Source organism: Mustela putorius, unplaced genomic scaffold, assembly GCF_011764305.1.
Source record: "Mustela putorius furo isolate JIRA1106 unplaced genomic scaffold, ASM1176430v1.1 tig00003898_pilon_pilon_pilon, whole genome shotgun sequence".
Taxonomy (NCBI): Eukaryota; Metazoa; Chordata; class Mammalia; order Carnivora; family Mustelidae; genus Mustela; species Mustela putorius.
In genome coordinates this window covers 16,769,091-16,792,758 of record NW_025422047.1, presented here as the reverse complement: position 1 = coordinate 16,792,758, position 23,668 = coordinate 16,769,091, and the positions used below count along the sequence as shown (strand labels likewise).

At 36.4% G+C, this 23,668-nt stretch overlaps 1 protein-coding gene across 2 annotated transcripts in view; it reads right to left on the bottom strand.

Annotated features, from left to right (window-relative positions):
- AP4E1 (adaptor related protein complex 4 subunit epsilon 1) overlaps nt 1-23,668 on the bottom strand; it is a 61,243-nt gene that overhangs the window by 24,478 nt on the left and 13,097 nt on the right. For both annotated transcript variants that reach the window (XR_006602838.1, XM_013057686.2), the window contains exons 7-15: nt 21,459-21,618; nt 19,652-19,818; nt 16,685-16,758; nt 9,506-9,628; nt 9,091-9,200; nt 6,275-6,414; nt 5,234-5,346; nt 5,004-5,122; nt 162-464 (exon numbers count right to left, since the gene is read on the bottom strand). Coding sequence is in view for 1 of the 2 variants with exons in the window: in XM_013057686.2 (XP_012913140.1) it covers nt 162-464; nt 5,004-5,122; nt 5,234-5,346; nt 6,275-6,414; nt 9,091-9,200; nt 9,506-9,628; nt 16,685-16,758; nt 19,652-19,818; nt 21,459-21,618 (1,309 nt within the window). In the remaining variant the exon portion in view is untranslated. The remainder of the gene's footprint in view (nt 1-161; nt 465-5,003; nt 5,123-5,233; nt 5,347-6,274; nt 6,415-9,090; nt 9,201-9,505; nt 9,629-16,684; nt 16,759-19,651; nt 19,819-21,458; nt 21,619-23,668) is intronic.

The window sequence follows — 23,668 nt, the reverse complement described above, 5'->3', positions numbered from 1 at the left end:
GCTCTCAAATTCTCTCTCATACTAATGTGAGAAAAACTCCGACCTTCATCGTCAATGTTACAGAAACTATATTCTGATAGATCCCAGATATATCACAAATGGAAGAATTAACCTGTTATAGACAACGTGATTTTTACAAAACTAAAATACAGATGACTTACCACCATGTCTTCACAGCTCTTATCAACTGGAAGCAAGGTCTTCATAAGCTCCACATTCTCACGTAAATGTTTTAATTCGAATGCATGCTGTCTCATACAAGTATCCAGAGATACGGTGAATTCCTGGATTAATCTCTCGACTATGTTAGAAGAGTGTGCTTGGGATGTCAACTTGGTAACAGCAGCGATTAACCAGGCTTTTGTTTCTGAAGAAACTGAGTCACTTATAAGTAACTTGTAGAGCTTGGTTAGAACTTCCTCTGGTTTGTCCTTATCTAAGAGGTAGTAATACTCCCCTAAGACCTATGAGTAAAACAAACAGATGTTTATATAGAAGTATCAAGTTATGCAGCAAATTGTACTCAGAAATCCAAACAAAGTAGCTACTGCTGGAGTCAATCTACTCTAGATTAAACATACTGTCATAGCAAATTATTGAATAAGGATAAAACTATACATTTTAGGTTCAAAATTATATAAGAATTAGAACTCCATACAAAAAGGTTTTCCACATCTTTATCATTAACAATATATAAAGCAGCCCACCTTTATAAGTTCACTTTCTTCTAATTTTCAGGTTTGGTTATTGCTTTTTATATGCCTGTCCACACTCTGTTACTTATTTTGCAATAAGCATTTAGTCCAGGGGTTCTCACATGCTAATATGCATGAGAGTCACCTGAGGTGTTTCATAAACATACAGATTTCTAGGTTCTACCCCCAGATATTCTGAGTTAATATGTCTGTTTTGGGGATCTACAATACACATTTTGAACCAGCATCAGCTGATTCTGATGCAGATGATCCAAAGAAGAAACTCTGAGGAACACTGATCTATGTTACATATGTTTTTTCTTACATCTAATTTATTTAGGTGATACATAATCCTACTGACCTAAGAATCATTAATAACTGATAATTCAGGGCACCTGGGTGGCTCAGTGGGTTAAGCCTCTGCCATGACTCAGGTCATGGTCTCAGGGTCCTAGGACTGAGCCCCACATCAGCCTCTCTGCTCAGCAGGGAGCCTGCTTACCGCTCTCTCTCTACCTGCCTCTCTGCCTACTTGTGACCTCTTTCTCTGTCAAATAAATAAAATCTTAAAACAAACAAACAAAAAAAAAACCCTGCTAATTCATGGAGTGTGAGATCTTTCCTAAGTGCTACTTATGGAGTATTTTCATGTCTTTGAGTAACACTGGCATTAGCAGGTAAAAAAAAAAAAGCAAAACAAAACAGTGAGGTGAGGTGACAGGCAAGGAAAAATTTATAGCTAGTAAAATGAACAGGAGGAAAAATAAATAGAACTAAGTAAGTTCAATCTTTAAAGTAGCAAGATAATTTTTACGTGGTTTAATAAGATGGAAGATAGCTCTAGAAAAGCTAGTAATCTAAATTCCAGTTCAAAAATTAATGGGAAGATGGACTAGGTGCATTTTTCCCTATTCTTCCCAATAAGTATACCTAAAAACCCTTGATGTTATGTATAAAGAACACATAAAAAGACACCAATAGGTGGAGAAAAGAAGGCTGACTGCTAAGGATACTGGGACAGTTCAGTGGGTTATCTGCTGCTTCATACACCCCAGACTGGGTACTGGCAGCAACTGGGTTTCCAGCAACCTGGAAACACCAATAGGTGCAGACAAACTGGCCCAAAGTAAAGCCTGCCCTCTAGTGAAAGAGCCAGGAGGCCAGAAAACTTTAAGACAATAACCCTTCTACTCCAGCCAAGCACTACACAGAAAAGAACCACAGACCCACCCACACCAGCACAGGCAGAGTAGAGAGCCAAGACTTCCACCCTACTAAGCTGTAAGAGGCACCCCCATTCCCATACAAGGGTAGTGACTGAGAAGTCCCAGTGGAGAACCAGGACTTTCATCCCCACCAACTGTAGAGAGGCCTACTCCTCCACAGTGTCCATGAAGACCACATATGAAGCCACTTCACCTCTACCCAAGTATAAGAGGGACCCCACCCTACATCTGCCAGGGTAGGGTCAGGAGAAGCCTAGAGGAGAGTCAGGACTTTCGCCATGCTCAGCCATAGCTAGACAACCCCTTCACAATGTCAGTGGAGGCCACACAGTAGAGATCTCAACACCTGTGTCACAATACCATCACCAAAAAAATCTAATCAACATTTATTGGACATGCCATCCAACAATGGCAGAATACCCATTCTTTTCAAGCACCCACAGAACATATAGTAAGATATATCTTGGGCCATAAAACAAACCTCAACAAACTTAACACAACCAAATTCACCAAGTATTTTCTCTGAAAACAATGGCATCAAACTAGAAATCAATAACAGGAACTTTTCCAAACACTTAAAATTAAACAACACTCATCTATACAATTTTTCCAGAACATGGAAGAGAAAAGAACATTCCTTCCTTCAGACCAAAACTGTAACAACAGAGTAGGAAAAAAAAAAAATCTCATGAACAGAGATGTAAGAATTTTTTTTTTGAAGATTTTATTTATTTATTTGAAGACAGAGATCACAAGTAGGCAGAGAGGCAGGCAGAGAGAGAGGAGGAAGCAGGCTCCCCACCAAGCAGAGAGCCCGATGCGGAGCTTGATCCCAGGAACCCAGGACCATGATCCGAGCTGAAGGCAGAGGCTTAACCCACTGCGCCACTCAGGTACCCCGAGATGTAAGAATTCTTAACATGGAATCTACAAGAAATCTACACACACACACACACACACACACCCTAGATTAGTGAGTTCAGCAAGGCTGCAAAGATTGCAAAGCAAGATCAAAAAACAAAAATCTACTGTACTTGAATAAACTAGCAACAGACATGTGGGAACCAAAATTAAAAATACAACTTATTTACTACTGCTCTAAAGAAAGTGAAAGTATAAATCCAACCAAATTTGTACAGAATCTGTACGTTATAGAAAGAAATAAAAGCACTATAAATATATGGAGTGACATGGAGGAAAAAAAAGAAATAGCTGCCAATACAATAACCATTTAGCAAGGATTACCAATACTAAAACCACTGGTGAAAGGCAGTTGAGGAAAAGATGCTCATGAATAGCCACATAGAATCACCTACAGATTAATTACAAATTACCAAGAGAAAGGGCATCTTTACAATGGAGAGATCTAAATAAAGGTCATCATCTTAACCAAACAATGAAACTTAAAATCACTAATGACTAGAGGAATTGATACCAAATGCATCCTGATGATGCAGTGGAAAGTACAAAATAATGTTATTGTAGTATTCTTGCTAAAAATGTTTAACCAAACCAGAAATAATGAGCCAAATTCAGAATGCTGGGTAGTCTATAAGTCAACAGCATTCATCCAAAAAAAACAGTATCATGAAAACAAAAGGAAACTGAGGATCAATATAAAATAAAAGAGGCTAAAAAGACAACCAAAGGCAATTTGTGAACCCTGACTGGATCCAGGATTGGGAGTAGTAGAAAAACAATCATAACAGACCTTTTTTGGACAAATGGATAAATGTGAAAATGGACTACACAGTAAGTGATATTAATGGATTAATGTTATATTTCTTATTACCAATGTAATAATTGTTCTATGACAGGACAATGTCATTCTTTTTTTTTTTTTAATTTTATTTATTTATTTGACAGAGAGAAATCACAAGTAGATGGAGAGGCAGGCAGAGAGAGAGGGAAGCAGGCTCCCCGCCGAGCAGAGAGCCCGATGCGGGACTTGATCCCAGGACCCTGAGATCATGACCCGAGCCGGAGGCAGCGGCTTAACCCACTGAGCCACCCAGGCGCCCCAGGACAATGTCATTCTTAAAGACTTACAGTGAATTTTTTAAGTCATGATATCTGCAACTCTATTGTAAATGGCTCAGCAAAACAAACTGTATATAGGTAGAGCTACATATAGATATAGATACAGTAAAGCAAAGGTGGTTAAAAAATATTAACTGGGAATACAGATGAAAAATATAGAGGTACTTATTATAGTAGTCTTTCAATGTTCCTGCAGTTGAGAAAAAAATTCTTAAATAAAGGTCTAGGTAAAGTTTAAGTTAACAAGCTAGTATTTGTTCAAAGTATAAAATATTAAAATATGTACAGCCTATGATCTAGTAGTTGTACTTCACCAAATCTCGAAACTCACCCATATGCACACAAAAAAACCCACAGAGGTGATGGTATGCGTGCAATTACCTATGATTATATTATATACATGTGACCTTCATCCTACAAAGAGATGATCTCCTTTGCTGGCTTTGATGAAGCCAGGACGCATGTCAGGAGGTCCACATGCAAGAACATAAACGCAGTTCTGGGAGCTAAGAGTAGCCTACAGTCAACAATCTGAACCTCTAACGCTCAGTCCTACAGCTGCAAGAATCTGATTTCTTCCAACAACCACATGAGCTTGGGAGGGGATCCCTCACCAGTCAAGATTCAGATGAGACAGTAGCCCCAGCCAACACCCTGACTGCAACCCTGATAGTCTTTAAGCAGAACACCCAGCTGTTTTAAGCAGTAAGTTTGTGGGAACACACAGCAACAGAAAACTAATATAACAGACACACAGTGTTCACATATTCTAACACAGATTTGCACAGAAAACACAACAAATGTATTGTAGACACAGATGTATAACCAAATACCTATACTTAAAAGATCAGACATGAGAGATGGCAGGGAGAATGAACAGACAGACTTTCTGGTTAAGTGACAGAAACTAGCCATTGGGAAAGAAAATTGACAGCTAGAGTCAGCAGAGTAGAACTGAATGACTTCTGAAGGAAATAAACTGTTAGTATTTGGTATTATAAAAAATGTTATAAATACTTATGATCTAATGTACTTTGCTCACCCAACTCATAACTTGAAGAAATTTCTGTGGATAAAACACATTTTCCACATCTAGTAAAGTGAGATAAGACTGAACTGCATAAAGCCTTAATTGTTGATCTTCTGTTTCATCATCAAAACCTACAAAGAAATTGATACATCATTTTAAATTCCACTAAATTCTCTAAGGACTCCATAACAAAACATTTAATTTTTGGATCTCTATTTTACAGAATGCAGTAATTTACTAACCTTCTGCAAGCAGTCTCATAAAGTTATTGGGAATATCAGGATGCATGACATCTCCTCCCACTGAAAACACAGCATTCATTGTCTGAATAAACCATGCATTATCAGGAGCATATGTGTCCACAGTGTTAAGAACAAGTACACTTCCAAGTGCCAAGTATTAAAATTATCTTTGCACCAACCTTTTAAAGAATAATCCCCAACCCATTCTACCTTGTCATTTTTGCTCCTAACCTCTGCCAATAAATTGTTCTATACTCCAGTTTAATGTAAAATAGATGCTTAGTAAAAACTTATTTAATAAGCTTAATAAACTAAGTTCATGTTGCTTCATCTAGCACTGTTCCTTGTACGTAACTAAATATCCAATGAATAAGTGTGAAATAATTTAAAGAAATGTTCCAGCTGACTAAGGACAAATAATGGAAAACGATACACACTTCAAAGAGGCTAAATGTGGTGTGTCTACCAGAACAAGCTGTTTAACATCTTCTCTAATCTGTTCTGCTTCAGTTCTAAAATTCTATCATTCTGCTGGCCAGAGCTACAGCACTGGCTAGGATAAAACTATACTTAAGCAATTTCCAAGACATCTGGATTAACACTGAACATTTACTCCTTCTTAGATTTAAAAAGCAGACATCTTAAAAAGAATGGAATCTCCTTGTGACCTACAAAGTTACACTGACTTTTCAAAACAAAATATGGAGAAGAGTGACATGTGGAGTTCCCAACCACCTTATCACAACAATTTCCAGTATAAACAACAGTGGAAAGGATAAATTTTAGACGCTGAGCCTTACTCTCAAGGCCCCTCTGTAAAATAAGAACTTTTACCAGAAAAGAAACTAAGTATGAAGTAAAGTCAAAGATAAGGAGGCACTGGGACTCCTGAGTGGCTTAGTTAGTTAAGCATCTGGCTTCGGCTCAAGTCATGATCCCAGGGTCCTGGGACTGGGTCCCACAACACGCTCCCTGCTCAGCAGAGAGTCTGCTTCTCCCTTTCTAAAGGTATCCATGACTCACGGTCCAAACAAAGGATATTTCTCAGCAAGCTCAGCTATTTTGCCAACCAAATTGACAATAATATATTCTTCTTTGCTCTGATGTAAATATTCAAGCATTTTCTGGACAATCACTATTATATTCTGTGCATTAGTAATTCTGTAAAGAAGTTCCAAAGTCTATTTAAGAAAGAGAAATAAAAACAGTATTACAAAACTATGCATGATAACTCCAATAAATACAGCACTATATAGGTTTATAATACAGTTGATTTTCCCACTTTTGCACAGGTCAGCTGGGCAGTCAGTTAGTAGGTGCTGAAGAAATGCACATTTTAACTGAAACAGAACTTAAAGATAGAACAAAAAAATTGTCACTTTTTTGTGTCAAAAAAATTAATCATAATCAATTGCAAAGTCTAAAAGGCTTCTACTGATCTCAATAGGTATAATCTGACTACTACTACATAAGAGGCTACTACTACTACATAACTTTTTAAAAAATTTAAAGGCTTACTTCTTAAACCTGTATTACTTATGCCTGTATGTGCATGCATATATACACACATAAAACAAATAAAAAAAATCCAGTCTTGAAAACTATTTTCCACACTATTCAACTGAAAACAGCCCTTGAGCAGGTTTGTCAGCCGAGGGCAAATGGCCTCTAATGGACAAGGGTTGGTGGCTCAAGTGCTTCAAAGCCTCAGCAAGGCCTACGTTCAGAATCTCAGGCAACAAGGAAAAACTGTGTTATAGCCACCATCTCAGTGCTCAGGAATATACCTCTTGCTTCTTCAAGCAAGATGATGGAAGACCAGTACCACAGTAAGCTCCCATTTGGCTGGGCTTTCTAAGGCCCTACATTAAAGTTCTAAAAATCCTGTAATTCCAAGAAATCAATGAGGCCAAGGGCAGTCCTGGTCTCAGAAAGTATTATTTACTGGTATTTTAGGATCAACAACATTAGCTGCAAGGGAACGTCTACATATCTCACTTGTCAGACTTGTTCATTAGGGCTCTTTTCAATTTTTCAATCTTTATAGCCAGGATTTCAAGTACAAAAGATAACTGTTTCAGTTAGTCTTTGACTCCATTTAAAATCTACAAAAACACAGGTCCCCCTATCGTTAGTTTTCAATTTATCTAGCTGTCTCAGACATGCTCCCTATAGATTCTAAACTATGTATTATATATTGTTAGATAATTTACACCCCATTTATTTCCTACTCTAAGACCATGCAATTTAGCATTTCCAAGACTGCATGAGTATGATATTTTTATGCTACCTCCTTCTTTCTCCCTGTAAGAAAGATAAGTAATAAAACCAAGTAAAAGGGAATCCCAGTCCAAAGCAACAGGTCCCTCCATACCCAGGGACCAACGTTCCTGGTATGCAATTACTTATAGAGGTTAAATGTGACAGTGGCATTCAAAGACAGTACTGCAATACCATCTTGGGACACCACTGATACTTAGTATCTTCCCCAAAGGATTCAAACTACTTTTCTCACTACAGGTAATAGAAAAACAGATTAGACTTGACCATTTTAAACAGATCAGACATGATCATTCTATTTTCCCTTGGACTCTCATTTTTAAATAAGAGCCTCCAAATTAAATATAGCAATAAGAAAACTGTATCTAAGTCAATTCTGCTCAATTTAGTAGCCAATCACACAAAGAAAATGTATGCCCTATACCTGTTCAAAGTGGAAGAGCCATATAATTATTAGTTACTGTCCTTTGGTGCCTTATCACTTTTCTATGATGCCTACACATAGAAATTAGTATATCTGTAAACTTCCCAGATTCATTTGAGGTAGATAACAATTTTCAGATTATTAAAAACATGAATTCAAAAAGAAAAAATATGGAGCACCTGGGTGGCTCAGTCATTTAAGCATCCAGCTCGGGATTTCAGCTCAGGTAATGATCTCAGGGTCATGAGATCAAGCCTCACCTCAGACTCCATGCTAAGATTGGAGCCTTAAGAGTCTCTCTCTCTCCCTCTGTCCCTCCCTCTCTGCTCTCTCTCTCTCAAAACAAATATATATATATATATATATATATATATATGTGACAATTTCTCAGAAATATTTTTTTCAGAAACAGCATCTTTTAAAATTCAGAATGTATAATCTTATATTTTAAAATTGCAATTGCTTAATGAAATAGTGTTCTTTCAATAAACTTTTTTAACTCACTTAAGTAATTTAGATGTTCAATAAATTTTTAAAATCAAAAATAAAAATAAACACTCATAGGTCCCACATAATCATTTTAAATGAAGGTACAAACTGATTTCTTTAATGAATATTAACAGAAATACTTATACAGACACTTAAGTGGACAATGAAGCTAGCTTACAAAAGGAAAAAGTTGAAACAAATTAAGTAAATTATACACCTTTCCTTCCAAGCAGTTCAAATAATTTTGGGGTATCTTTATTAATTTTCTCAATAGTCCTACATATTTAATAGAGAATTCATTAGCCCACTTTACAGATATTAAGGAGAATATGAAAAAATATTAATAGCCATAAATTACACCTTAAATTGTATTGACAGAAAGACCTGGAAATAGAATTTAGTTTTGGACCAAAAAGATATTAATGAAGCCATACAGGTAACTGGACCTAATTCCTCCAGCTCATAGTTTAAATCCATTTGTGAGGCTACTGATAAAAGGACTTTTTAGAAAAGGTCCTTAAATTTTAGAATAAAATATACTCAAAAGTTAAAATACACCACACACACACACACACACTGCCCACTATTTTATTCTCTCCATAATACCAAAAAAAAGTTTAAAAGTTCTAACACTTTGCATACACTATTCAAAATACCAGTTTACCTCTCTTTTAATAATGGGATCTGGATGGTCTAAGCACTCAATTATTGTCATCTGGTGCTGAAGAGCCAGAGTGGGATCCTGTTGGATAACATAGGTAAGAGCCTTCAGTCCTAGAAACAAAGATTATGTTATACAATTGACTGGAAACAAATACCTAGCAAATTTCAAGAGCCCTCTTTGTAATTTCTGTCAAAATTATTTAATCATCTTGGAGCACCTGGGTGCTTCAGTCATGATCTCAGGGTCATGAGATTGAGCCCTGTGTCAGGCTCTACCCTCAGCAGGGAGTCTGCTTGAGATTCTCTCTCCCTCTGCTCTCCGCCTCCCCTTGGATGCATGCGTGTGTGCGTGCGTGTTCTCTCTCTCTAATAAATAAGTAAAATCTTTTTTATAAAAAATTATCTAATCATCTTACCTAAATATTTGAGATTTATTTTAGGTGACAGAACAAATTTTCCAATGCACTTGGCAGCCTTCTCAAGTAATTCTGATTTAGGATAAATAGAATAAACTGTATGTACACATTCAAACAGAATAGCTAGAGAAAGAAAATATAAAATATCAGGGATCATGTTAAGGCATAGTAAAAGAACATACTTGTACAGAACTCACAGCAAAACAAATGAATTAAAAGGTCAGTTTTAGTAAAAAATCTTACTTATAAAAAATTTTCAAAGATAGGAACTTTGTTTTCAGGCTTACACAGTTATTAGGATTATGCTACCACAGCACACTCTAAAGAGAATTACCTATTAATAGATAAAAATGATGAATTCACTCATGCAACAAATATTTACTGAACACCTCCTATGTGCCAGGCATTGTTGTAATAGAATGGACACAGCCATGGAAAAAAGACAAACACTCCTGCCCTTAAGGAGCTCACATTCTAATGGACACATAGGTAATATATTCATTGTTTCTATATAAACATATATTTCCAACACTCCTTCAATGTTTTAAAATAATTTGTTCTCAGGCAATTCCTACCACTCACACAAAGAAACAATATATGTAGTTTATTTTAATATAATTATTTTGGAATGTTCTAGCATTTGCTTCAAAGTAAGACCACTTCATAAAAATCCTCAAGTCAATTCTTTAAAGGCAACCTCAAAGAACCTCGAACCATCAACTGAACATCTTGGTAGTGTTCAAATTTGATTTTCTAACGTAGTTAAACATCTGATAAATATGACAGATGATCAAAGTAGACACTAAAATGTTTTTCAAGCTCTTTTGAAGAGCCTAAGTCAAGGAGCTGGAGGTTCGCCACAGTAGAGAACCAGTGAAGTATCATTACATCCTGCATGTGCTGTGGAATCACAGTAATGAGAAGTGACACACAGACTCAGCAAACTCAACAGTTCTACTACAAGCTGAAGCATATCCAAGTGTCCTTGATAGCATCATTTCTTCTCTAGTTCCAAAAGCCTAAAACAAAACAATCGGATACTTTTTGTGTGTACAAGACAGATCTTGAATATTCAACTAGCTATGTTTTATACTGCTAAGTTGCCCATCAATTGATTCAAATCTAAATTTTGCATAAAAAGCTTTATATGAACCCCTTCTACAGAGAAAGAAAGAGAGAAAAGAAACCAGAAGTATAAAGTTCTCTTTAAGAAGGGAAAGGACTTTAAAGGAAAACCTACAAAGTAAGTTAATTTAACCTAAAAAGAGGGGTGCCTGGGTGGCTCAGTCAGTTAAGCGGCTGCCTTCAGCTTAGGTCTTGATCCCAGGTCCTGGGACTGAGGCCCCTCATCAGGCTCGCTGCTCAGCGGGGAGCCTGCTTCTCCCTCTCCCTCAGCCTGCCATTCTGTCTACTTGTGCTCTCTCAAAATAAATAAGATCTTTTTAAAAAATAAAAAAAAAATTTTTTTAAATCAACCAAATAGATACTCTGTATAATGTTGTGCTGTGAAATGTCCTCACTCTGTGCTATGGAAAGAGTAGACATTATGACTTAGTGAACTAAACAAAGAGAGGCTTCGTCAAGTGACTAACCAACTAAGGCAGGAGTGGATAAACCAATACTAAATCCAGCCGTTGGCCTACTTTTGCAAGCCTGTAGACTGATTTTCACATTTTTTTTAACTGAGATAAAATCAACATATAACTTATATTAGTTTCAGGTATACAGCTACATTTTTAAAACATTGTGGAAAAGGGGCACCTATGTGACTTAGTCAGTTGGGCATCTGACTCTTTGTTTTGGCTCAGGTCATGATCTCAGGGTCTTGAGACTGAGCCCCATGCTGAGCTCCCCACTAAGTGGAGAGTTGACTTGAGATTCTTTCTCCCTCCCTTTCCTCCCACTCTGCTCCTCACTCCTCCCTCCTGCTCGTATTCTCTTTCTCTAAAACAAAAATCTATAAAAAAATAAAAATAGGGCACCTGGGTGGCTCAGTGGGTCCAGCCACTGCCTTCAGCTCAGGTCATGATCTCAGGGTCCTGGGATCGAGTCCCGCATCGGGCTCCCTGCTCAGCAGGGAGCCTGCTTCCCTCTCTCTCTCTCTGCCTGCCTCTCTGCCTACTTGTGATCTCTGTCAAATAAATAAATAAAATCTTCTTAATAAATAAATAAATAAATAAAAATAAATGTTAAAAATTAAAGCTGTGAAAAAAGCAAAAAAAGGAGAATTTATGACAGAAACCTATGTTACATACAAAGCCTAAAATATTTATTATCTGACCCTTTTAAGAAAAAGTTTACCAAACCCTGAACTAACCAGCCAGTCCTAAGTAAGATTAAAAAAAATGCTTTGCGGGGGTGCTTAGATGACTCAGTGTGCTGAGCCTCTGCCTTTGGCTAGGGTCAAGATCTCAGGGTCCTGGGATTCAGCCCCGCATCAGGCTCTCTGCTCAGTAGGGAGCCTGCCTCCCCTCTCTCTGCCTGCCTTTCTGCCTTTGTGATCTCTCTCTCTCTGTCAAATAAATAAATAAAATCTTTTTTAAAAATAATGCTTCGCAAAAATAATAATAATAATAATAATGCTTCGCTGGTGCACCTGGGTGGCTTAGTCGGTTAAGCATCTGCCTTCAGGTCAGGTCATGATCCCTCGGTCCTGGGAGTTAGTCCCGCATCAGGCTCCCTGCTCAGCAGAAAGCCTATTTTCTCCACTCATGCACTCTCGCTCTTTCTCAAATAAGTAAATAAAAATCTTTGAAAAAAAATAATGATGCTCCATTTTCTATTGTAACTGACATGGCTTCCTTTACAGATTCCTGCCATTCAAAACTCTGCTGCTAGAAGATTGTGTTACTACAAAAACTTCTCATTACTTACCTAAAATCTAAACTTATTTAGATGATTATAAAACTTCTGGAAAGCTGGTACAGGTAAAATTAATAGTTAGAAAATTCCATTTATTAGTCAACTTAGGCATAAATGAGCTGAAAAAGAATTTAACAGGCCTTTAGATTATTTTTCCACTGGAGCTAAATTCCTCTATTCCACAACTCCACAAAAACCTGAGTATAAGTCCGTAAAATGAAATAGCAGCCACCCTCCTGGTTCCCCTCTACAGTGGTTTCAAAAAAGTGCTTCTGAGGATTTCTAAACATAAAAACACAATGCAAAGTTTTGTTTTCTCTTCCAGAGCAACCCAGATCCAAACCAAATATCAAGTAAAGATTACCAAGTTAAAAATTAATAACATTCTAACATTTATGATACTCTAATTTTATCATAGGTATTTTGGGCTGGATTACACAAAAAATTCAAAGTTCCACTGATACCATATCCTTCAGACTAGACTCTACTTTCATACGAAGTAAGTCTCTATCTACTGACCCCACTCTGGCAGGGAGATGTGGGTACCACCAATGGGATGGAAGCCCAGGTTCTCCACTCTGCCTCTCAGTTGACACTTGGAAAAGCAAGGGTTCCTTGTTCTGGACAAGGTGATGGGGGACAGGAACATCTGCTGATACTATCTTGCCTGGGAAAGGAAGGAGCATTACTTCCTAAGTACATGGCCACCACCGACAGTGGCCTGAGCATGCCTGACCAGTGATGAAGGCTACAACTCTCCACCAGACTTCTTCTAACACCACCCCAGCAAAGAGAGGACAGGTACTTCGTTAACCCCCTATTTCTAACTATGCTAAATCCAGGCTCCCCACATCATCTCCGCTGACAATGCAAGGGAGGGTTGCACCTGGCAACACCTGGCACAGATGAAATTCTGGCTCTTCTCTCAGACTTCTCCACAAGTTCAGGGGAGGGTTGGGAAGCTGGTTACACCTGATGTGGTGGAATTCCTGGCTTCCCACTTAGTTTTTTCTGCCATAACACAATTTGTTCTTTGTGATGCTTGGCTGGAATGCAAGGCCACTGTCTAAAAGTTTTCTATCTTGCTATTTTGCCTTTTTCTTATCTTTCCTTTGGCTAGACAGCAGGCTTTTTTCTTGGGGCATTTTTGTCTGTGCCTGTCAGAATTTCCAGGATGCTGGCTCTCCAGTACCCAGTCTCGGGACTATGAGGCAAAAAGAAAATCCAGGGTACTCACTATGGTACTGTTTCTTGTATCCCAAGGTCTCTAACCAGTCCACCTTCATTTCTCCATCTTTCAGAGTCATATGTTAAATTTACAAATATTACACACTAACTGGGAAAAACAGGGAAATGCATGTCTATCTACTTTTGATGGTCTGTTCCTTGTACTCCATTTTATAGAATTCTCCCAATTTACTGAATAGCTTACTAAAAATGTTACTCTCATCAGTACCTTGCCTACCAAACTCCCGTATCTCTGGATGTATACAGTAGAAAGTCCAAACTCATCTGGTTCCCCTGAGAGGACCTCTGCAATATGGCCTTTCCACTGCTCCCACTATGAACTGTCCATGCAGGCTGCTGGTAAGTCAATATTCTCTTAAACAGTTTTGCACATCCCCACTTCTGCACCCTCTCTCATGTTCCCTCTGCCTAGACCCCCTAAATCTCCCTTCTGGCTATCTGAATCCTACCTACCTTTCAGGGCCCCATTACATCAATAAATCCTTATGTGTGTTCTCAGGCCCACAGTGATCTCTACCACCTCTGGTTATTCCCTGCACCACCCCCCACCACATAGCATTCTACCTTATACTGGTATTAGGCTTTCATAAATAAGCTATTTCTTCCATTATATTGTAAATTCCTTGAAGGCAAAGATTGTATTTTACACTTCCTCATATGCTCTATATCACTTTGTACAATGCCTGGTACATAACAGTAGTCAATAAATGTCTTTGATGTGACTTATATCTTAATTTAACAGTAAGGTAAGTTATAATAACGGAACTGTCATAAAAATATGGTTTAGAAAGTATAAAGACTAAAATTCAATCAGATAACTGATAAAAAGTAATCTTCTTTTCCTTTAATCCAATAAAATATATTACTCATTGATTAATCTAGTACCAGATCCTGGGATAGACACAGTTTCTTCTCTTATGAAGTTCATAATTTAAAATTCACATCCGTAAGCAAAAAAATTTTTATGTTAGCACTACTAAAGAACAGTCTACCATTGATAAAATCACTGTAAGTTATAAACCATATCAATACAAAAAGGGAGGGAGATTAACAATGGAAAGATTAATAAAGGAAATAAATAAAAGAAACCATAAGGTTTCCATGGTAAGATGAACACTGGACTGACAGCCTACAAAGAAACAAACTGTTGGTTTTGGTCCCAGAAACTTAATAAAGGAAAGGTGCCCTAGTGGAGAACATTAAAAAATATTCCCTCAGGTATACAGCATTCTCCAAACCAAAGGAATGGGTAACAATGGCTAGATCCAAAAAGGGGAATTGGGTGGTGAGTGGTAAGGGTCAAAAGAACACTTACTGTTCACTGTATACCTTTGTGTACCTTTTGAATTTTGAACCATGTGCATATATTACCTATTTAAGAAAATAAAATTAAAGCTGAAATGTCAATTACCAAAAAAAAAAAAAAATCAAAAAGCTTTCTGTAAGAAAAAAAAAGTAGATCCTTTTAAACTCTTACCCTATATGCTAATTATAACTCAAGCAAAACATTTTAACTTGGCTGCCTGCAAAGACTGGCACTTCTCTAGAGCTTCTGACAGTTCCTAGCCAAGCCACCTGTGCCAGCAAGGTTCATCCTTACCTCTGGCCTGACTGTTCTCATTACATAGCAGGATCCTAGATAATACCAACTGATCATTATGCTATACACTCCTAAGAGTAGGGACTGTATCTATCTCCTTTTCCTTTAATCTCCCAGACTCAGCATGGAGAAATAAATCAACTCTTTCCTCAATCTGTACCTGGTTTACGGATCAAGTTTTTGTTCTGTAAGCCTTCCAATAAATGCTGGTTGAAAAAATGAATAAACCACTTTTATTGCCTTAATTACCATTTATATGTGCAAAACATAAATCTATCCTTCAAAATTTACCATCTCAATTCCTTATGTGCATTATCATCCCTGTACTAGTCTTATACTGCAATCCTTTCTCCTTATTCCTACTCCATCCTTGTCAAGCACTTTTCTTACAGTTAAACTAATGCAATTTCTGCCCCCTAGTCAATCCTACGTTTCTACAATCATTGTCTTTAAAGATCCACAGTTTACCACTGTCTTGAAGAACAAGTAATGGTCTTCCGCCCCTACTTCACAGTATTTTACTAGATTTTACTAGATTAAGAAATGACTTCTCATTTGAGTTACTCTCTCAATGTCTCTTTACTGGTCTTCTACAGAGCATGCAAAATTCAAACTGTTTTATTTTGCTTCTGAATACTTCCAAATACCCCAATTTCTTTACTGAGCTTTTTCAAAGTAATCAATAAAGAACTAAAGTTCCTCCCTCTGGCTATTAAGAGTGGAAGTTTTTTGGTTACGTTCCTAAGTTCTCCACCTCCAAATTGCTCATCTCGTATTATTAGATTACTTTATAAAACTGTATACAACACATATATAAATATTATTATATACGTATATATGTTATACGTCTTTGTCTATACCCTTCTCTTCCTTCAGTTGACTTCTTAAATATCATTTTTCCAGAAAAATCTTCCTGTTCCTCCTCTCACTTATAGCTGGCTGCTACAGCACCCTATAATTCTCCTTTGTAACATTTATATCACCTGTCCTTTTCCATCTGGTCTGTGAGGTCAATGATAATACTATTTTATTCACAACTGTATTCTAAGCACTTTGCACAGGGCCTGACAAAAAACAGAAATTTAAGCAATATTTGATGACCAGTTGACTGATTTATTTGAGAACTGTCTTCCTAAGTATGGAACAGACCTACTGGGTTATGCTTATAGTCAATTAGATGTTTAGTGAATACTTTCAATATAAAAACAATTTCTCTTAAAAAATGAAATAATTAGAAAAGAGAGAGATAACTTTAATAATGAATTTAGGTCAACATTTTAAATAATGCCATAATTTCAAATTATTTGTTAGTTATCTAATGCTTGCACTGAAAAATAATAACCCAAAGAATCATTTTAAAAATTAACATATACAATTCTTTTGGAATTTATAGTATTCTAACACACATTTTGTTACACTCCTGGAAAACACTGTTAATCATTAGAGTAGCATTTACATATGTTACCTACCATATGTGACATTGTGATTTAACTCGGCTCTTCGTAAGGATTCATCAAGAACATCATACATTAATTCACTTGTCCTGTTTAAAAGATATTTTATTTGCAGTAGAATTATAGTATTATAACTCAATAAAACAGTTTTTCAAACTTCTCTCTCTTTAAAACTGAGGATCTACAGAAAAGAAGTGAAAGAAATTCATTTTATGAACTTAATAGAACTTCACTTCTTTAAGATTCCATTTGTTCTTTTTCATGAGTTTAATTCCCTGCTTTATCAAAGCTAACTAAAGTCAATCAACTCTTTCCTCTACCTGTACCTAGTCTATAATCAGGCTTCTGTTTGAATATCTTTATAATTTTATTTATAGTAAAATATGCTACCTGTTTCAAATTACTACTGTAAAATGTCACACATCCAGATTATTCCAGATGGTAACCACACAGTCTTTAAAAAATATTCAAACAGTAGTCTTTCTTTGAATAGCACCAGGTTCTCTGGAAAAAAAATTTCAACTTTCATTTACATTAAATATGAAGAGATCACATCTTATGAAAAGGGTTTCTATCATTCCTGTATCTTTGTGGTTACTGATTACAGTTACAGTAACTGGGCTGAGGTAGATACTATAAGAAAATGCAGTGCTTTGTAGAGCACTCTGCCTCCCAACCTAGAAAAATCTTCTGCAAGAGGTCAGTGTGAAACTATGGCTTCTCAACTGGCATTTCTGTTTCAGATTCAAAAAGCAATAACAGAAAAAAAACTACATCACATACAATACACAGAGTAGTCTTGCAGAGAAACTACACTGTAAAACAAACAAAGAGATCAAAATAATGTGAGGCGACACAAATAACTTGTGATGTATGTTACACCTTTTTCAGAAAATTTCTTTTTTCCAAATATACAGTTATAAAATTTAATCTGAAGTGCATGTGCTTTTATTCTGTCTTGACTAAAGGGTAACTACCCAGTGGGAATCCAGAACCATATTCTAAAATCCCTCATTTTATTGTGTAAGCACTTTTTCTAGACAGTAACCACAAAGCAGACATTACAACCCTCCCCCTCACCCCAAATTTGGTAATTCTACACCTAGATTACAGTCTAGTCTTCTATATTTTAAAAGCCAATGTCTGGCATAAGAGTCATAATTAACCACATGAAAATGTGGAAACATCTGCAGACATGATCAAGCAACATTAATACCCTAAGACAAAGAATGCTATAAAATACAAGAAAATATTCAAACAGACAAAAGAATATAAATATAAAAAGACTTTTCCAGTAAATTAGCTCTTTCAATTAAATACACTGGAATCCTGTTATAAAATAACATTTTTACTTGCCACACTGAGCTAAGCATGGTTTAAGAAATACAAGATTTGTGTTAACAGAAAATGTCAGAGTTGGGACAAAAAAGGAGAAAATATTCTAATGTTCCACAACATCATAAGAGTTTCCCTCTTTATTCATTTCACTGAGCCTAATTCTATTCAACTGAGCTCTCTGGAGGTAAGCACTCTCTTTGTACATAAGCTTTGTAACTTTGTACATAATCCCTAAATTCATCCATAAAGGAAGTAAGAAAAATAATGAGTTAATGAATTTAGTAAATTCACTAAATGCCTCCAAAGTCACTGGATCTTTTTAGACCAGTAAGGTCTAGTTGCATTACCATGAAATTCATGATTTTAAAACAGAATTCCAGTGAACTCCAACTAGAGCCACACAACAGGAGATGCTGGATTATATAAAATAAAATTAGGACAAACATTTGTAATGTGCATATCTACTCCCATCACCTCCAGTTTTTTCACTTAGGTTTCATCAGGAATTGAGATTCAGAAACACAGAAAAAGTAACATAGCAATACCAGGAGTGATACAGTCCAATTGGCTCTCATTAGGAGCTCCAGGGAAATGCAAACTGACATGACACTGACAAGGCACTAGGAGGAGCAAGAGCCTAGAAGACAATCCCTTCCTAAAGACAGGCTAAAGAATTAGAAGGTACCCAAATGCACAGAGAAGAACCATTTCTCATAAAGTCAAAACACCGATTAGCAAAATTATTTTTGCAAATATTTTCTTAAGAGAGAAACACATTAAGGACTCAAGCCATGGTCCTTGCTCTCAAGGGAACTAAAATTTAGTTGGGCTTGCTCTTGAACAGTTCAGGAAAAAAATTTTAAAATATGTGGCACACACACAAATATATAGAGAGTGATAAAGAATAATAACACAAATGCAAATAATTGATGTCTCTAGGAAAAGGGTTTAAGGAAGCTTCTTGTACTGTTCTTGGAACTTTTCTGTAAGTTTGAAAACTATGGCAAAATATATATCATTGAAAAGACACCCATAAAAATTATATTAAAAAAAAAAAGAGTAACTTAGACAAATGAATTAAAATGAAGCACTCACATCCAACCAGAGCAAGAGTCAGCAAACTAAAGTCTGCAGGCCTATCCTGGCTGGATGTTTGTTTTTGTACGGTTTTCACATTTTTAGATGATTGGGGGGGAAAGATCAAAAGAATATTTCACAATACATAAAGATTATATGAAATTCAGGTTTAACATCCATAAATTTTTTTGGAACACAGCAATGTTCATTCATTTATGGATTGTCCTTTTGAGTTATACAATAGCAGGCTTGAATGGCTGCAAGAGACAACATACACCCACAAAGCTTAAAATATTTATTGTCTGGCCCTATTGTCTGAAACTTTCTGGCCCAGAAAGTTTCCCAATCCCTAAACTAGAATGATTAAGAAACTTCATGAAAGATATGGAGCCTCAGAGGTCCCTTTCTCTATGAGCAGGATTTAGATAAGCAGAGAGCCAGGATTATCCTATCCTAGCAACCTGTTATATCCTTCCTACGGCGGTTTATTTAACATTGGGAGAATCTGATTTATGAAACTTCTAGATGAAGGCTATCAAGGTATCAAGTTTACTTAGAACAGTTTACCTTTGATCATCTTTTCCTAGAAGTCCTAGTATTCGCAAAAGCTGGATTTGTAACCATGGTGCTGGCACACTGTGGTAATTGAAATCTACTGGGAGCTTTCCTCCAACTACTTGCTTCAGTATTGTTACAAAACTCCCCGTCAAGTCTTTATATCCAGATGAATTCTCCTATATCCAAAAAACGAAACAAAAAATCTTCTGTTAATGTCTTAACAAATATAAAATAGACCTGGTTGAAATGCCATACAGAATCTAACTTAGATTATATCTATATGTTCACTTAGAAATTTCAGGTGCACATTTAATGAAACAGTACTCCAATCTAATTAGATTTCCTCCTTGATGAAACTGCTCTAGCTACCTGATCCAAAGCTGAATCATTCCCCAAAAAACTTCCACCAATAGCTACCTGTACCCACACAGAGTCTTAATCACATTTCATAATTTCTTATAATTATATCTTATATAGAAATTTTACTAACCAATATCAGCAATTAAATCAAAAAGGGGAATGAAAGGTACACTGATAAGGGGCATTATTTCTACTTTTGATGAAGATCAAGGCCTGTTTGCAGTCTCTGAACTTTGTTTGCAAAAGACTTCTCATGTAAACGATCTGTGTTCTGGGTGGAAGAGCTCATAGCAGTCAAGTCTACTCAAACATTCAAACCTCCCAGAATCAGTGCATCTGCCTTTTAAAAATTAATTAATCCTACAGTATTTAAACATACCTGTGTTTCTGAATGAGTGTGCTTTGATTATCTATCTGACTAATCTCTTGAACTGGGGAAATTACATACACATTCCTCAAAGTAAACATCAGATTCTTCATTGTAGTTTTTAATTTCATTATCAAGGATACCTTTTTGGAAGGGAAATAATAGCTCTTTCAAAGTTTAGTAAACATTAGAGGAAAATAAGATTTAACATCAAATATCTATTTTATACCAATATATTTTGGAGCACAATGCATAAAAATGAACACAATCTTCAATTCTGTCATTGTAAACTGAATTCAATAAATATGCCATTTTGTTTTATAATAGTCATCAAGTCTCTCACATATACATAAAACATACAAAGGTTTTCAGGCAATCGACTGGGGCTGAATTAGTATAAATCTATATCACCATTTAGAAAAGTTTACCATACCATTCAACATTCCTTTAACATCTGACACATCTGTAAGGAGTCAACACTGTAGTCTATATACCTTGCACTGGCTCTCCTTATTTCTAGAAGGTCATTAGACTTCTCATGAAGTTGTATGAAAGAAAGTCACTGCTTCGGGCACCTGGGTGGCTCAGTTGGTTAAATGTCTGACTTCAGTTCAGGTCACAATCTAGGAGTCCAAGAATCTGGCCCCACACACCAGGCCCCAAGTAGGGCTCCGCGCCCAGCAAGGAGTCTACTTCTCCTTCTCCCTCTGGCCCTCCCCCTGCTCGTGCTCTCTCTCTCTCTCTCTCTGATATATAAGTTATTTAATTTAAAAGAAAGTCACTGCTTGAAAAACAACAAATATGGATATTTCAATCACTTCCTATAGCTACCATTTTTCCATGTGTCTTTAGTAACTTAAAAAACTTAGTCATTTAAAAAAGAGACTAACTCTGTAATGTGCCTACAACTCATGCTATCAAACAACTTGCAAAAATTACTATTAAAGAGTCAGTAATAAAAACCTGAAATGTTAATTCAGCATTTTACTGAAAAATCTGAGTTTCCATTTAATTCCATAATTAACATTTTTTTATAACTACCTTTTTCTAATAGCAACTGCTCAGTATCTCCTAAAATTTCCAACTTACCTTAATCATCCTAAAGTATATGTGCAAAGAAGCAGCCATGACTCCAACATCTCTGTCACAAAGTGCTTTCCGAAACTTAATGTGAATATGCTGTACTTGATTAGGAGCAATGAGATAGAATTTATATAATGCCAGAACAGCTTTTCTTCGTATAATCTCCCTAAAGATAAAAAATAAAATCTAAACAAACCATCTGAATTGTCAGGCATTTAGTTGGAAAAGATTGTAGATGAAATGATTCCAAGATAGCAGTTATTACCTTAATCTAAAAAGAAAGAATTACTCATTTTTGTTCATTTCTTTATTCTAATCCACTAAACTATAAAAAGTGGTTATCTCCAGGAGGTAAGAGCTCAAGAGACTAAACACCCATGTTATACATTTCTGTAGTTACATAATTTTTGGTAACAAGCATGCATTTATTATTTTTGAAACCAGAACAAACAAGGAAAATAAACAAACTTTTTTTCATTAACATATAATGTATTATTTGCCCCAGGGGTACAGGTCTGTGAATCATCAGGCTTATACATTTCACAGCACTCACCATATCTCATATCCTCCCCAATATGAATAAACTCTTTAATTCCCTAATTCCATTTTTTGAAAGCCCTCTCTCTAGAAATTAGGAAAGAATCAACAATTCTAACTTATAAAGGTAGTTCTGTCTACTAATAAACAGTCTTTTTATTAATATTGGAAATCTCATTAATATTTTACCTTCTATTATTTCTTTTTTTGTACCATGGGCAAGCATATTCCAAATACTGTAGGGAGGCAGGGCAATAGAAAGGGAGACTCACATTAAAAGATGTTACTCTTCCCCTTGCCCAACTCATGTTTCAAAAATGTCATTACAATGAAGAGGAAAGTAGGAACACCTGGGTGTCTCAGTGGGTTGAGTGTCTGCCTTCAGCTTAGGTCATGATCTTGGGGTCCTGGAATGAAGCCCCACATTGGGCTCCCTGCTCAGTGGGAGCCTATCCCTCCCACCCTCTTCCTGCTCTTCCTTACACTCTCTTTCTCAAGTAAAACCTTAAAAAAAAATGAAAAGGAAAGTACACACTAATCCTACACTTAATTTTTAACAGATAATGTCTAGCACACAAGAAGCAAAATGAGAAGTTGCTATCCTATGTTCTATTGTAATTTCCAAGGAAGTATATCCCTTGTTATTCTCACTCATGCCTCCTTCTAAATATAGCATATTTGTGGGGCACCTGGGTGGCTCAGTGGGTTAAGCCTCTGCCTTCAGCTCAGGTCATGATCTCAGGGTCCTGGGATCAAGTCCCGTATCCGGGTCTCTGCTCAGCGGGGAGCCTGCTTCCCTCTCTCTCTCTCTCTGCCTGCCTCTCTGTCTACTGTGATTTCTCTCTGTCAAATAAATAAATAAATAAAATCTTTAAATATATATATATAGCATATTTGCAGGCTATGCTGGCAGTGCTCATAACAGCAGCAAGTGTCACAAAAGTGAAGTATTTACTTTTAGGATTCCTTAATAAGTATTTCTGTTACCTAAAAATCATAGAATCTCAAAATTGAGATTATTCAATGCAATCCAATATGTTCCACTCAAAAATACCTTTTAGAATATTCCTAACAAATGTCAAATTTAGCTTCTTTTAATTTCCATTAACAAGCAACTCACTACCTTCCTAGGCAAACTATGCCAGGGCGGAAAATTCTTTTTCCAGAGAAAGCAAAAGCAGATTAACAACAGATTTGCCCTCAATATTATTAATACTATGGTGCCTATAAACTACATCTCAGTATATGTATTGCTATTAAGGGTTAACAAATATCAGTTCTGAGAAAGAATAGGTAAACGAGATGATGAAATGTAAACACTCAACAGGCTCAGGAATCTGCAGGCCTGGCCCTTTGTGGTGGTACCAACAAAAGACATCAGGAATATGATCTCCCTGATATGAGGAAGTGGTGATGCAACATGGAGGCTTAAGTGGGTAGAAGAATAAATGAAACAAGATGGGATTGGGAGGGAGACAAACCATAAGTGACTCTTAATCTCACAACAAACTGAGGGTTGCTGGGGGGAGGGGGTTTGGGAGAAGGGGGTGGGATTATGGACATTGGGGAGGGTATGTGATTTGGTGAGTGCAAAAACCTGGTGATTCAAGGGGATAAAAAAAATATATGTTTATAAAAAAAAAAAAAAAAAAAAAAAAAAAAAAAAAAAAAAAAAAAAA